Source organism: Lipophrys pholis, assembly GCF_963383615.2.
Source record: "Lipophrys pholis genome assembly, chromosome: 17".
Taxonomy (NCBI): Eukaryota; Metazoa; Chordata; class Actinopteri; order Blenniiformes; family Blenniidae; genus Lipophrys; species Lipophrys pholis.
The window spans coordinates 26465290-26480878 of NC_137643.1; the positions used below are offsets into that span (position 1 = coordinate 26465290).

The window sequence follows — 15589 nt, forward strand, 5'->3', positions numbered from 1 at the left end:
GTCCGGAGGTCTGGACTAGGAACCCTGATCAACAGATCCAGGATCTCTCCTTCCTGGGCTGACTGATCCAGACACTGGGTCCTGATCACCGTTACTACCAAGCAGGTTATCAACTCTCTGGTTCAACCCAGATCTACGTGTGAGCATGAAAGGGGCGGAGCTTGCAGCGTCTGACCAATCACACACAGAGAAACCCTGCAGAGCAGTTTACAGATTTACTGAAGGAGCAGTTAATCTCTGAGATTATGAAGAATTCAAACATCCAGCAGCTCAAAGCAACACTGCTGCTGCAGCCAGAACCTTCCTGACTGGTAATCCTGACTTGGTGAGATTATACCAGATTAATTTATCAGCGATATGAACGGACAGCACGTCTGCTAATCAATCAGTTTCACTTTATTCCAGCAGAAACGTGTCGGGCTGAACTTCCTCACTGATCTTCTTAAGTTTATATTTTCTATCCAGTTGTTTTGAGTGTTTGATGTTGGAATATTAATTCATCACCGTGACGACACCAGGAGTTCTGGTTCCATCAATTCATGGTTCTGCAGGTCTGTCAGGTGTGATCATGAACCTCATTATTCCAGATCAACAGAACCTGGAACAAGTCCAGAACCAGAACCTCCTTCAGAGCCTCAGAGACCAGGATTTATTTTATTATGTCAAAAAGATCTCTAAATTAATTGATCTCCTCTCTGCTGCAGCTCAGAGCTCAACCTGCCCACCAATCACCATCACTTAAGAATGGGCGGGGCATTTTCCAAGAGATCTGATTGGTCAGGAGGCGGAGCTCTGACCTCTTATCATAACCTAACATAACCTGCTCCGGAGCAGGTTAAACATCCAGCGTCAGTCACCAGGTGATTTATCCTGGTGAGAAGTGAGCGAGAGTCGTAGTACAGAAAACCAGAGTTAATCCTGAACTTATCTGGAGAAGAGGAAATCCAGCTTCACAGTACAGGCCTCTGGTCCTGCAGGGTCTCCCTGGTCCCTGTTTGAGGTCTCTCATCCAAAACACACAGGATGGAGAACCTCCAGGACCAGAGGTGGACACCTCTGCATTACGAGCCTCTTCTTGTGTCACACTGAATGATTCCTCTTTGGTTTCCATAAAGGTTCAGCGTGGCTGCAGCAGAGGTCCTGGTGAACATGGGGGGCTGGAATCCCTCCAGGAAGCTGCTGCGACCACAAAGAGGATTCTGATCAGAGTTTTTGAATCCGAGTTCCCAGTGAAAAAAACAGCAAGCTAAAGCATGAAGGAAACAAGGAAACGTGGACACTGGGATTCAGCTTGATTTTCTTCATGCAGATGGAGAACAAACGTCTCCTTTCTCCTCGATCTTCTCACAAAAACCTGTAGAGCAACAGACAGCGTCAGCCAATCAGAGCGCAGGAAGGGGAAACCAGGAAGTACACCTGTCATGTATTCATACTGCTTCATGGATTCATGTCGGAGTATTCACGGCAAGAAATCAACTGTGTTAAACGAGAGACACTCGGCCAGCTTCATGGGAGGAGGAGGACCTTCATCTGCTGTCAGCTCCTCCGAGTCTTCATGTTTCCCCTCAGCCCCTACACACACACACACACACACACACACACACACACACACACACACACACACACACACACACACACACACACACACACACACACACACACACACACACACACACACACACACACACACACACACACACACACAGTATTCAGTTCAGTTGAAGTTACATCAGTTAGAGGGAGGAAGATGCTCTATGATCTGGACTAACATGAGTCTGCTCTGAGAAAGAGTCGAGGATTAATCACACCTGCTTTGGATAAATGCTAATGCTACTCACAGTGGGGCCTGTTTCATACAGTCGCCAGGAGTTGAGATTATTGAGGTTCCTCCTCCAGTAAACTGCAGTTAAGTCAAATAGTAACAGAGCTGCTCTTCACTGGAGACTAAAGCTCTGGATAATGCTAAAGCTAATGCTAATGAGCATTGAGACAGAAGCTCTGCAACTCGACTGTTTTTAGCTTCAACAAAAGTTACAGGTCAGAAGTACATCACTTACTGGGTTACTCAATGTGTGTGTGTGTGTGTGTGTGTGTGTGTGTGTGTGTGTGTGTGTGTGTGTGTGTGTGTGTGTGTGTGTGTGTGTGTGTGTGTGTGTGTGTGTGTGTGTGTGTGTGTGTGTGTGTTACTGTAGATGAGCAGCATCCTTCCCGGGCTCTGGTTGAATACCAGGTGGTAGACCAGCGTCATGCAGTGGGGACACGACATGTAGATGTCGAACTGATCCTCACTGTCGTAGGGAGAGCAGCCTGATGCGTTCACCTGCACTCCTGCAACCACACACACACACACACACACACACACACAGACACACACAGACACACACACACACACACACACACACACACACACACACACACACACACACACACACACACACACACACACACACACACACACACAGCAGAGTAGTGAATAAAGGTTGTGTGTGCATGTGTGTGTGTGCATGTGCATGTGCGTGTGTGTGTGTGTGTGTGTGTGTGTGTGTGTGTGTGTGTGTGTGTGTGTGTGTGTGTGTGTGTGTGTGTGTGTGTGTGTGTGTGTGTGTGTGTGTGTGTGTGTGTGTGTGTTCTGGACTCACCAGGGTTCATCAGGTGCATGGTGTGGTTGGAGGTCTCGGGGTCAGACGCAGTCATGTTCACATAAAAGGTCAGACAGCTTCCGCCTCTGCACACAACAACAACAACAACAACAACAACAACAACAACAACAACAACAACAACAACAACACAATGAGTGAGGTGAGGTGAGGTTCCCAGCCAGCGCCTCGCTGCCCCCTGCTGGGGGCTGCACTGCTGCAGGGACGCACTCACAGCACATTTCTCTCCACGCAGGCGACGGTCTTATTGTCCTCCATCAAATTCATCTCCACCACTGAGCTGTTGGCATATCTGACTAACTCCAGCCCGCCGGGATAGTCCGAGAAGCCCTGGATCAGGACCCAGCGCACCCCCAGCACCTGAGAGACAGGTATATACAACCACAGGTATCACCACAACACCCGTGGGTTTATGTGTGTCCTCTTTGTCACCGGGAAGAGATGTCAAGTCAACTGGATTCTAATCATGTGTCACGAATGAGGAGCAAAACACACAGTACAGCTGTACACACGTGTACAAGAGGTACAGGTGTACACGGAGTTACCTGTGTACACACAGCACAGGTGTACACACGGTACAGCTGCACACACAGGGGTACAGGTCTTCACGCAGCATAGGCTCACCTGCTGAATGTCGCTCTGCGGCAGCCTTTCGGGCAGTCCACACTCCTGATCTGCTGCCTTGGCCTTTGAGCAGAGCAGCATCAGCAGCATCACTGATAATACCGGCTTCATCCTGCTGACGTGACACGGAGGTCAGACTGTTGGTCAGACGTGTACAGCAACTACTCGCCTCAATCACAGAGTGGCTGACTGTGACTGTGTTTTTATAAGAGACCCACAACTGTGACTCCACATCTGGACCCTGACCCCCCCCCCCCCCCCCCCCCGCCACACACACACACACACACACACACACACACACACACACACACACACACACACACACACACACACACACACACACACACACACACACACACACACACACAGAGTAAATCTCCACCCACTCAGATATCGATGTCTGCCTTCACCCCTGTGCATCCAAATACACAGTTATTTTTGACCTTCACTATTCAACACAAAACACACAAATACATAAAACCAAGCACACAAGCTGCTCTGAGACAAAAACCATCCTGATAGTACCCTGATAGTACCCTGATGGTACCATCCTGACTTTACCCTGATAGTACCCTGATAGTACCATCCTGACTTTACCCTGATAGTACCCTGATAGTACCATCCTGACAGTACCCTGATAGTACCCTGATTGTACCATCCTGACTTTACCCTGATAGTACCCTGATAGTACCATCCTGACTTTACCCTGATAGTACCCTCATAGTACCATCCTGACAGTACCCTGATAGTACCCTCATAGTACCATCCTGACTTTACCCTGATAGTACCCTCATAATACCATCCTGACTTTACCCTGATAGTACCCTTATAGTACCATCCTGACCTTACCCTGATAGTACCCTGATAGTACCATCCTGACAGTACCCTGATAGTACCATCCTGACTTTACCCTGATAGTACCCTGATAGTGCCATCCTGACTTTACCCTGATAGTACCCTGATAGTACCATCCTGACAGTACCCTGATAGTACCATCCTGACTTTACCCTGACAGTACCCTGATAGTACCCTGATAGTACCATCCTGACAGTACCCTGATAGTACCATCCTGACTTTACCCTGATAGTACCATCCTGACTTTACCCTGACAGTACCCTGATAGTACCCTGATAGTACCATCCTGACAGTACCCTGATAGTACCCTGATAGTACCATCCTGACTTTACCCTGATAGTACCCTGATAGTACCATCCTGACAGTACCCTGATAGTACCCTGATAGTACCCTGATAGTACCATCCTGACAGTACCATCCTGACTTTACCCTGATAGTACCCTGATAGTACCATCCTGACAGTACCATCCTGACTTTACCCTGATAGTACCCTGATAGTACCATCCTGACTTTACCCTGATAGTACCATCCTGACAGTACCATCCTGACTTTACCCTGATAGTACCCTGATAGTACCATCCTGACTTTACCCTGATAGTACCATCCTGACAGTACCATCCCGACTTTACCCTGATAGTACCCTGATAGTACCATCCTGACTTTACCCTGATAGTACCATCCTGACAGTACCATCCTGACTTTACCCTGATAGTACCCTGATAGTACCATCCTGACAGTACCATCCTGACTTTACCCTGATAGTACCCTGATAGTACCATCCTGACTTTACTCTGATAGTACCCTGATAGTACCATCCTGACAGTACCATCCTGACTTTACCCTGATAGTACCCTGATAGTACCATCCTGACAGTACCATCCTGACTTTACCCTGATAGTACCCTGATAGTACCATCCTGATAGTACCATCCTGACTTTACTCTGATAGTACCCTGATAGTACCATCCTGACTTTACTCTGATAGTACCCTGATAGTACCATCCTGACTTTACCCTTATAGTACCCTGATAGTACCATCCTGACTTTACCCTTATAGTACCCTGATAGTACCATCCTGACTTTACCCTGTTTTAGGGACAGACTGGGCAGTCTAGATGGGGGTCTTGGATGAGTCCAGGGTCAAGGATATTGCTTCCAGAAAGCCACGGGTACACCTCCCCGAGGTGGTGGTAACCTCCGTGGTGTAACTCTATAAAGCACAGAGCAGCGCGGGTCTCAGCCACCGATGATCCCAGGATCCCTGATAGAAAGCAGCAGGTCTCTGTCACGGCTTCAGGGCAGGAGGAGCAGCACCAGCCAGTCGGGCTGTTCACGAGGGGGCAGAGAGGAGTCTGGGGCAGTTGATGGGACAGGTCCAGAGTTGACTCCAAAGTCAGAGACCAGACTCCCAGTCAGCGTGAAGGTTGTATCTGCATTCAAGAGAGTCCGAGGACGACGAGACGGTTTCAACCAGAACCTCAGAATGCCACCTGAAGCTGGACCGAGGTCGTAGACCACAGATCCTGGACAGGGTCTTTGTTCTTTATGTGGACATTGTGTCTCCCCGAGTTCTAATACACTTTAGTTTATTTAATCGAGCAGGTCAGTCTTCCTCCATTTTTAAATTATTCGTCGCACTTCTCAGTCTGTCTGTGCAGCTGTGTGTGTGTGTGTGTGTGTGTGTGTGTGTGTGTGTGTGTGTGTGTGTGTGTGTGTGTGTGTGTGTGTGTGTGTGTGTGTGTGTGTGTGTGTGTGTGTGTGTACATTGAACACTGAATCAATACATCAGTGTTTTCAGGGCCATTGAATGTAACGCAACATTTGGTATTAATGTTAAACTGTGTGTTTGTGTTCTACATGAGACGGGTGAAAAGTCACTGGGGCGGCGGCATCACGAGACAAATCATTGACCTGTACAGTCTCAGCAGTACTCCAGAACCAACGCGGACTCGGCTCGGCAGACAAACATTGATTCCACTTTCAGCTTTAATGTATCAGAGTTACGATGCCGTCTGGAGAAAGTTTAAAGGAAATAAGAATCCAAAAGCATCGAGTCAAAGGGATGCTTTATTACATTTAACACACACACACGGAATGGTGCTGAGATGAGGAGTGTTTGTGGTTCAGCGCCGGTTGCCATGGCGACTGTGGGGCCTGTCGCTGGTCTGACCCATTGCTGACATCACTTCCTCCAGGAAACTGACACAGAGACAAGGAGCAGAAATCATCGTGAATCCAGAGTCTTGGTCTCCTTCAGTCACATGGATGAGATTTTAGAACAAACGATGTGTCTGATCTGACAGGAGGACAGAGGAGGAAATTGGACATTTTGTGGACGTGGAGTGAAAAACAAGACCATGAAAGTTTGAAAACCTCTTGGTGTTGTGGATGCTGCTGCCCCCCAACACGATGCGGACCCCCGGAGTGCTGCGGTTCAGGTTGTACACAGTCAAAGCTTCTTCATACGTGGCTCCACCAATCACAAACACCAGGATGTCCTGAGGCCTGCAACACACACACACGCACACGCACACGCACACGCACACGCACACACACACACACACACACACACACACACACACACACACACACACACACACACACACACACACACACACACACACACACACACACACACACACACACACACACACACACACACACACACACGTTCCGTGTCTCTCAGGTGTGTTACCTGTCCCTCAGGTGTGTTACCTGTCCCTCAGGGGTGTTACCTGTCCCTCAGGTGTGTTAACGGTCTCTCAGTTCTTTTACCTGTCTCGAAGGCTGCTTGCTCCCAGGTAGGGGAATTGGCTGTCCTTGAGTCGTCCTTTGATCAGCTGATCCAGGGTGTTGTGGAGAAGGGGTTGATGCTGAGTGTAGACGTTCTCCACACCCTGATCACACACACACACACACACACACACACACACACACACACACACACACACACACACACACACACACACACACACACACACACACACACACACACACACACACACACACACACACACACACACACACACACACACACACACACACACACACACACACACACACAGCAAAGGTTAACGCTGAGCTGAAGTTAGGCCTCAACAACAGACAGAGAACGAGGTGTTGGTACCTTGAGACCTTTGAAGAACTGTTTGGTGATGGCAACAGCGTCCGTAGGCGTGATGAGGTCACTTCCTCGGACTCTCTTCCCTCCGTACTCCACCACGGCCTGAACCATCTAAGGCAGACAGCAGGTGTTAATCCAGCGCCCTCCAGAGGACGCAGGTGTGAACACACTGAGACTTTTACCCTACGGTGGCGCTCGGACACGCCCCTCCTGCTCAGCTCGTCCATCAGGGAGGGCAGGATGCTGCTGCTATGGCGCTCGTACCTCAGCGCGTAGAGCATGACGAGGCGGACGGCGTCCAGTTCCGACAGACGAGGGTTCTGCAGCAGCCGCCGGGCACTCTGAACACAAAAACCCAGGACGTGAATTGCAATGAGATGAGAAGAGATGAGACATGATGAGACGACGGCAGCAGCAGCACCTGCTGTGCGTTGGAGTGGTCGTTCTGACAGGCCAGCTCCTGCTCCACCTCCGACACCTCCATCAGCTGTCGCTCCGCCACCAGTCTTGACAGCTCTCCCACCACTGTCACATGTTTGGACACGGTGCCCGACATCTTCTTAAACTGGGGGTAATTATCCACGAAGGCCTGCAGGGGGCAGAAACACAGGACGCTCAATCTGTAGCTCATTACACCTCCTCACGACTTGTTACACCTCCTCACGACTTGTTACACCGGTTCACGACTTGATACACCTCCTCACGACTTGTTACACCTCCTCACGACTTGTTACACCGCTTCACGACTTGTTACACCTCCTCACGACTTGTTACAACCCCTTCACGACTTGTTACACCTCCTCACGACTTGTTACACCTCCTCACGACTTGTTACACTGCTTCACGACTTGTTACACCTCCTCACGACTTGTTACACCGCTTCACGACTTGTTACACCTCCTCACGACTTGTTACACCTCCTCACGACTTGTTACACCGCTTCACGACTTGTTACACCCCCTTCAAGACTTGTTACACCTCCTCACGACTTGTTACACCCCCTTCACGACTTGTTACACCCGCTTCACGAATTGTTACACCTCCTCACGACTTGTTACACTGCTTCACGACTTGTTACAGCTCCTCACGACTTGTTACACCTCCTCACGACTTGTTACACCTCCTCACGACTTGTTACACCCCCTTCACGACTTGTTACACCTCCTCACGACTTGTTACACCTCCTCACGACTTGTTACACCTCCTCACAACTTGTTACACCGCTTCACGACTTGTTACACTGCTTCACGACTTGTTACACCTCCTCACGACTTGTTACACCTCCTCACAACTTGTTACACCGCTTCACAACTTGTTACACCTCCTCATGACTTCTTACACCTCCTCACGACTTGTTACACCTCCTCACGACTTGTTACACCGGTTCACGACTTGATACACCTCCTCACGACTTGTTACACCGCGTCACGACTTGATACACCTCCTCACGACGTGTTACACCTCCTCAGGACTTGTTACACCTCCTCATGACTTGTTACACCTCCTCACGACTCGTTACACCTCCTCACGACTTGTTACACCCCCTTCATGACTTGTTACACCTCCTCACGACTTGTTACACCTCCTCACGACTTGTAACACCTCCTCACGACTTGTTACACCTCCTCACGACTTGTTACACCCCCTTCATGACTTATTACACCTCCTCACGACTTGTTACACCCCCTTCACGACTTGTTACACCCCCTTCATGACTTGTTACACCTCCTCACGACTTGTTACACCCCCTTCACGACTTGTTACACCTCCTCAGGACTTGTTACACCTCCTCATGACTTGTTACACCTCCTCACGACTTGTTACACCTCCTCACGACTTGTTACACCTCCTCACGACTTGTTACACCCCCTTCACGACTTGTTACACCTCCTCACGACTTGTTACACCCCCTTCATGACTTGTTACACCTCCTCACGACTCCTCACTAGTTAAGCTCACTGCCCCTGCATCCTCCCTTTTAAAACCAGAAGAAGAAGAAGTTCTGCAGTGACGTCAGCCAGCTGCCAAAAAAAAGCTTTTTCTCCAGGACTGTTGATACTCCGAGGAGAAGCTGCCGAACTCACAGGCCACGCCCCTCCCGACAGGCCACGCCCCCTCCCAGCAGCCCGTCTGTGAAGCAGCATTTAAACTTTTCAATTGCACAGCTCATTTGTCGGCTCCAGTGTTTTCAGAAATCCATTCCTCTGAACTGTTTCAGTAATAAGAGAGTGATTGTGTCTGAGCCGCCATGTTGGTCTGGTTTTAACTGCAGGAGCTGAATGATGCGTTCAGGTGCATCACGTAAAAGCCTGCACTCCGACATTTTAACGAGCTGCGGCACTCGTACAGTAGTGATGTTACAGGCTAAATATGATTAAAATATGACTGATAGTCATGAGCGAGCTGGAACACATGAGCAGCACACGGCAGAGCAGCAGGTTCAGCAGAGCAGCTCCTACATAGTTCGGCCAGGACGGCTGGAACAGCCCAAATAAATTCCTTCTGCCAGAAGAAGCTGGATGAAGGAAATGACCTCATTTTGTTGGGCAGGACCTGCACTGCCCAACTTTCTTCTTCTTCTTATGGAGGATGAAGAGGCCTTAAGGGAGGATGGAGAGGCCTTAAGGGAGGATGAAGAGGCCTTAAGGGAGGATGGAGAGGCCTTAAGGGAGGATGAAGAGGCCTTAAGGGAGGATGGAGAGGCCTTAAGGGAGGATGAAGAGGCCTTAAGGGAGGATGGAGAGGCCTTAAGGGAGGATGGAGAGGCCTTAAGGGAGGATGGAGAGGCCTTAAGGGAGGGTGAAGAGGCCTTAAGGGAGGATGAAGAGGCCTTAAGGGAGGATGAAGAGGCCTTTACTCGGAGCTCTGCAGCATCTCGAGTTCTCCCGGCTCCGCGAGCAAATAAACTGCTCCTGAGTTCTATATCTCACGCAGCTGACAGTGCAGCGACAGAGCTCTGCAGGACTCACGAGAGCCACAGCTCGGCGATCGTGGATTAAATAATCTCATTCCCTCGTATTGTTAACTTCAGGCAGTGACTTATTATCTTAGCATCTTATCTTCGCATTATTTTAATTTTGTTCTCTAGAACCACTCCGGGGCTTCGTGTTCGCTGTAGATTTCAGAAAGCCGGTTCAACGTCTCTTCCGCCTTGTCGGTAGAGATTACTCCGGTTTGTTACAGCTCCGTCACCTCGGTAACGGTTTGTTACAGCTCCGTCACCTCGGTAACGGTTCGTTACAGCTCCGTCACCTCGGTAACGGTTCGTTACAGCTCCGTCACCTCGGTAACGGTTCGTTACAGCTCCGTCACCTCGGTAACGGTTTGTTACAGCTCCGTCACCTCGGTAACGGTTTGTTACAGCTCCGTCACCTCGGTAACGGTTTGTTACAGCTCCGTCACCTCGGTAACGGTTTGTTACAGCTCCGTCACCTCGGTAACGGTTTGTTACAGCTCCGTCACCTTGTTACATGTTTTGAGGCTCAGGAACCTGACCTTCATGTCTGAGATGGACTCCAGCTTCTGTTGTTCTTTCGGTTTCTTCTTCTGGAAGTCCTCCATCAGGTTCTTGATGTTGGTACCGATTTCACCAAAGTTCAGGTACAAGTTCTGAGGAGAAACACAGAGACACGATTACGTCTGTTCTCCATCAGTCTGTCCTCAGTCTGTCCGTCAGACTCACGTTGGCGTAGAACTCATCGTTCTCCGCGGACAGCACCACCTCCTTCAGGTCCTTACTGATGCCGGGGACTCTGGACAGGTCGATCCGATTGTTGTTGAGTCCGAGCAGCTCGTGGACCATCGCCTGGTACGTCCACTGAAACACGGCCAACACAGCTCGATCAATCAGTCACAGTTTGCGTTGATGACGTCACAGGGACGCAGCGCTGTGATTGGTCACCTGGTTGAGCAGCGGTGTGATGGCGTCGTCGCTGCGGTCGAGGATCAGAAGAAGAGGAGGGACTTCAGTCTTCCTGAAGTCAAACAGCTCGTACTCCTTAGTGATGATTTGCTGCACACACACACACACACACACACACACACACACACACACACACACACACACACACACACACACACACACACACACACACACACACACACACACACACACACACACACACACACACACACACACACACACACACACACACACACACACACACACACACACACACACAAAGTAAAAGTATTCTTCCATGAGAGTGCTCAGGATACAGTACTGTTTGGATGAATGACTTCTATCTGTTTTATTCAGTGATGTCAGGGGAGGGGTTTGGGTTTCTGGGAGTTGATTGGATGATGTGTTTCCTGCTTTATTGGTCAGGAGTGAGGTGTTTCCTGCTTTATTGGTCAGGAGTGAGGTGTTTCCTGGAAAACCTTGACGCTCTCGGCGAGGCGTTTGGACGTGTCGGAGGACAGCTGGTAGCGAATGATGGGACATTTCTTCAGCGCCAGAAGGACGGAGGTCAAACCCTGAGTACAGCGAGACAACAGAGAGGGTTCCCAGCTCCGCCCCTGGAACACACAACACACATTATACACACAGTACACACATTATACACGCAGTACACACATTATACACACAGTACACACATTATACACGCAGTACACACATTATACACACAGTACACACATTATACACACAGTACACACATTATATACACAGTACACACATCATACACGCAGTACACACAACAAACACATTATACACACACAATATACATTATACACACACAATATACACACAGTACACACAACAAACACATTATACACACACAATATACACACAGTACACACAACAAACACATTATACACACATAATATACACACAGTACACACAACAAACACATTATACACACACAACACACAGTATACACACGACACACGTTATACACACATACTAACACATCTACAGTTATTACATGCACACACACATTATACACACAGACATAACACAATCAACATACTTTGCACAAATACAAATCAACTCACATTACACACACTTAACGCAAACACAACTACACACATATACACACATGCAGATCTACAGCCATTACACATTCACATCTCCACACAGTGGACACAAGCATGTACACTATTAAACTATATACACAAACGTATGTGTGTGTGGTCTCTCACCCGTGTGACTCCCTGCAGGTTGAGGGAGAACAGGTGAGGATTCACAGCAATGAAGTCTCCATAGAACTCCTGCAGGAATGGAACACGTTTGCTTAGCGGCTGAGCAGGGTCAGCCGGTTGCTATGGTTACTAGACTCCCCGACTCACCTGGACTTCAGCCACCACTTCCTGTTCATCAGCCTCAGCCAGCGCTTTGATCTCACTCTTACTGATGACGTTACTGAAGTCTGAAACACACACACACACACACACACACACACACACACACACACACACACACACACACACACACACACACACACACACACACACACACACACACACACACACACACACACACACACACACACACACACACACACACACACACACACAGCTGGTTTATTCCCTGATCATCCCACTGAACCCAAACACTGGTGTCCTAGTGTTGCCACGGCGACTGTCCCAGCCAGCCTGGTACTGGGCTGGTGAGATGTGGCCCCGGTAGGTCTGCGTGACGCGCCAGGCAGCTATTGTTTACCTTTTGCTTCATGTCCATCAACTCAGTCCATTGTTCTGGTACGATACAAAAGTTTTTCTTTATTTCAGTGCAGAAATCATTTTCCATCAAAGTCAGAAAACAAAACACAGCCTTACAAACTCCACTAAAGTGGTCAGAAACCTGTGCACCCTTCCGGGGTCAACACCTGTTTGCTCATTGATTGCCCCAGCATATATGCATATGCCACAGTGCCACACATTGTGTACCCACAGGTCAAAACAAATATCCAACTTTCAATAATACCATATCTGGCTCCTACAGTGACTCACAGATAAAGTAGATGCTGTACTTTGGCCTCCTGAGCTCCTGGATCAGGTGTTCCACATTCTCCTGCACACACACAGAAACAAAGTGAACCCTGGGGTTCTTCAAGGAGCAGCGGTGGGCCCCTTACGTTCTCATTCTGGATCTATGGAAGTAGACTTAAACCAATACTTGTTCTAGATCTGTGTGTTACAGCAGTGTTTCACAGGTTTGTTACAGGGGTGTGTGTGTGTGTGTGTGTGTGTGTGTGTGTGTGTGTGTGTGTGTGTGTGTGTGTGTGTGTGTGTGTGTGTGTGTGTGTGTGTTACCTTTGTGGGTCGGAGGAAGCAGATGGCCTTCAGGTGCTTCATGCTGTCTCGGTTCTGAGAGTCAATTCGCTCAAACAGGTAAACTTCTTTCTGTAGGATCTCAGACTGAGTGTACACAACACTCACTATACTGGTCTACACACACACACACACACACACACACACACACACACACACACACACACACACACACACACACACACACACACACACACACAGATATCACTTTGACAGAACCATGTAAAAGGAGGGGGTATATATATATATATATATATATATAGCAAGTGGCTTTAGAGGTGCAGGGCAGAAACTGGAGTGTACAGGTGTGTAGGCGTGTGTACATGTTTCCTAGCCCATCGGCCGAACCTTCGTGTGTGTGTGTGTGTACCGTCTCCTTGTCCATCAGCAGAACCTTCGTGTGTGTGTGTGTGTGTGTGTGTGTGTGTGTGTGTGTGTGTGTGTGTGTGTGTGTGTGTGTGTGTGTGTGTGTGTGTGTGTGTGTGTGTGTGTGTGTGTACCGTCTCCTTGTCCATCAGCAGAACCTTCATTCCGGGTCCGCTGCTCTCGATCATCTTGGAGATGTATTGTTTCACCGCGAGCGTCACGTTCATGGCGGCACCGCAGAGAACAAACCAACAAACGAATCTTTAGGGTTTTCCTCTGAATGGTCCAACAACACCGCTCTGTCTGGGTTCTGGGTTTGTGACGTCAGCACGTTAAGCGAACAGCAGCTCGCCTTCTTCTTCTCCTGCGTTCTGGGCAGGCTGGGCGCCATCTAGCGCATTGCTGCCCCTCCCCTTGTTGGTGGGGGTTGGTACTGCAAATAACTTCCCACAGCGCCGCCGCTACTTCATTCCTCTGTAGTTCTGGACCCAGTATCGACTTGATTGAAAAGGTTGTTAAGCCAATTTTCTCAAGTCTTTTGAAGAGACGGATCCTTTCATGCTTGTACATACCGCAGCTCATCAGAGCGTGCTGAACAGTCTCATCACTCCCACACCGACACTGACCATTTGTTCTTTTTCCAATTACAACCAGAGCCGGGGCCAGACCAGAGTGTCCTCATCTTAATCTGGAGAATAGGGTCTGTTGATACCTGCCCTTTCCCCAACAGAGTCCCCACCTTTAACACCTTGTTGAATTGAGTAATAATGTCTTCCCCTCGTCTCTCTGTCCCACTCTCTGACAGATTTGGGATATCTTCTTTCCCACGATGCTATAGTACTCTGAGGACCCGATAGATGTGATTATATTGACTGATTCATGACTCAGCACCTTTTTAGCAGTTGCATCTGCCACCTCATTGCCTGTGACTCCCACATTAGCAGGGACCCACATAAACACCACAGATAGGCCGATAGACTCAGCTCTAAGTGCAGACAGAATCTCGAATATTAGGTCAGATGGCACACGTGGCCTTCCTGTCTGCAGGGCCATGGGACCAGCTGCTGGGTCTCAACACTTCCTGTCTGCAGGGCCATGGGACCAGCTGCTGGGTCTCAACACTTCCTGTCTGCAGGGCCATGGGACCAGCTGCTGGGTCTCAACACTTCCTGTCTGCAGGTCCATGGGACCAGCTGCTGGGTCTCAACACTTCCTGTCTGCAGGGCCATGGGACCAGCTGCTGGGTCTCAACACTTCCTGTCTGCAGGTCCATGGGACCAGCTGCTGGGTCTCAACACTTCCTGTCTGCAGGTCCATGGGACCAGCTGCTGGGTCTCAACACTTCCTGTCTGCAGGGCCATGGGACCAGCTGCTGGGTCTCAACACTTCCTGTCTGCAGGGCCATGGGACCAGCTGCTGGGTCTCAACACTTCCTGTCTGCAGGGCCATGGGACCAGCTGCTGGGTCTCAACACTTCCTGTTTGCAGGACCATTGGACCAGCTGCTGGGTCTCAACACTTCCTGTCTGCAGGACCATTGGACCGGCTGCTGGGTCTGAGCATATTAACGCCCGCTGAGCCCCAGTTTTGCCCAGCCATTCTAATGCACATAACAATGCTCTAACTTCTGTGGTAAACACAGACACATTATTAGGAAGCCGGTAACCCTGACTAACGTCAGCCTCAGGAATG

At 49.4% G+C, this 15589-nt stretch overlaps 1 protein-coding gene across 2 annotated transcripts; it reads right to left on the bottom strand.

The window, feature by feature from the left end:
• Positions 1-6105: 6105 nt before the first annotated feature.
• vps45 (vacuolar protein sorting 45 homolog) lies at positions 6106-14271 on the bottom strand. Of its 2 annotated transcripts, none has more exons than XM_080485060.1 (15): positions 14033-14271; positions 13515-13649; positions 13212-13272; positions 12549-12628; positions 12402-12470; positions 11640-11777; positions 11161-11271; positions 10942-11076; positions 10755-10868; positions 7681-7848; positions 7442-7600; positions 7263-7370; positions 6911-7032; positions 6509-6640; positions 6106-6334 (listed from the first exon to the last, which is right to left on the bottom strand). In XM_080485060.1, the coding sequence occupies exons 1-15, from the start codon at positions 14123-14125 to the stop codon at positions 6259-6261; spliced, it is 1701 nt and encodes a 566-aa protein (XP_080341186.1). In that variant the 5' UTR covers positions 14126-14271; the 3' UTR covers positions 6106-6258. The 2 variants fall into 2 exon arrangements, with proteins under 2 accessions (XP_080341186.1, XP_080341187.1); XM_080485061.1 differs by lacking the exon at positions 14033-14271 and adding an exon at positions 13903-13924 and having other exon boundaries at positions 6186-6334.
• Between the last annotated feature and the right edge of the window lie 1318 nt (positions 14272-15589).

Coding starts and splice junctions, on each gene's coding strand:
- vps45 (XM_080485060.1), bottom strand. CDS start 14,125: ATGAACGTGACGCTCGCGGTGAAACAATACATCTCCAAGATGATCGAG. Junction 11,272..11,639: donor GCCTCGCCGAGAGCGTCAAG/GTTTTCCAGGAA, acceptor GTGTGTGTGCAG/CAAATCATCACTAAGGAGTA. Junction 11,077..11,160: donor TCACACCGCTGCTCAACCAG/GTGACCAATCAC, acceptor GCCGTGTTTCAG/TGGACGTACCAGGCGATGGT.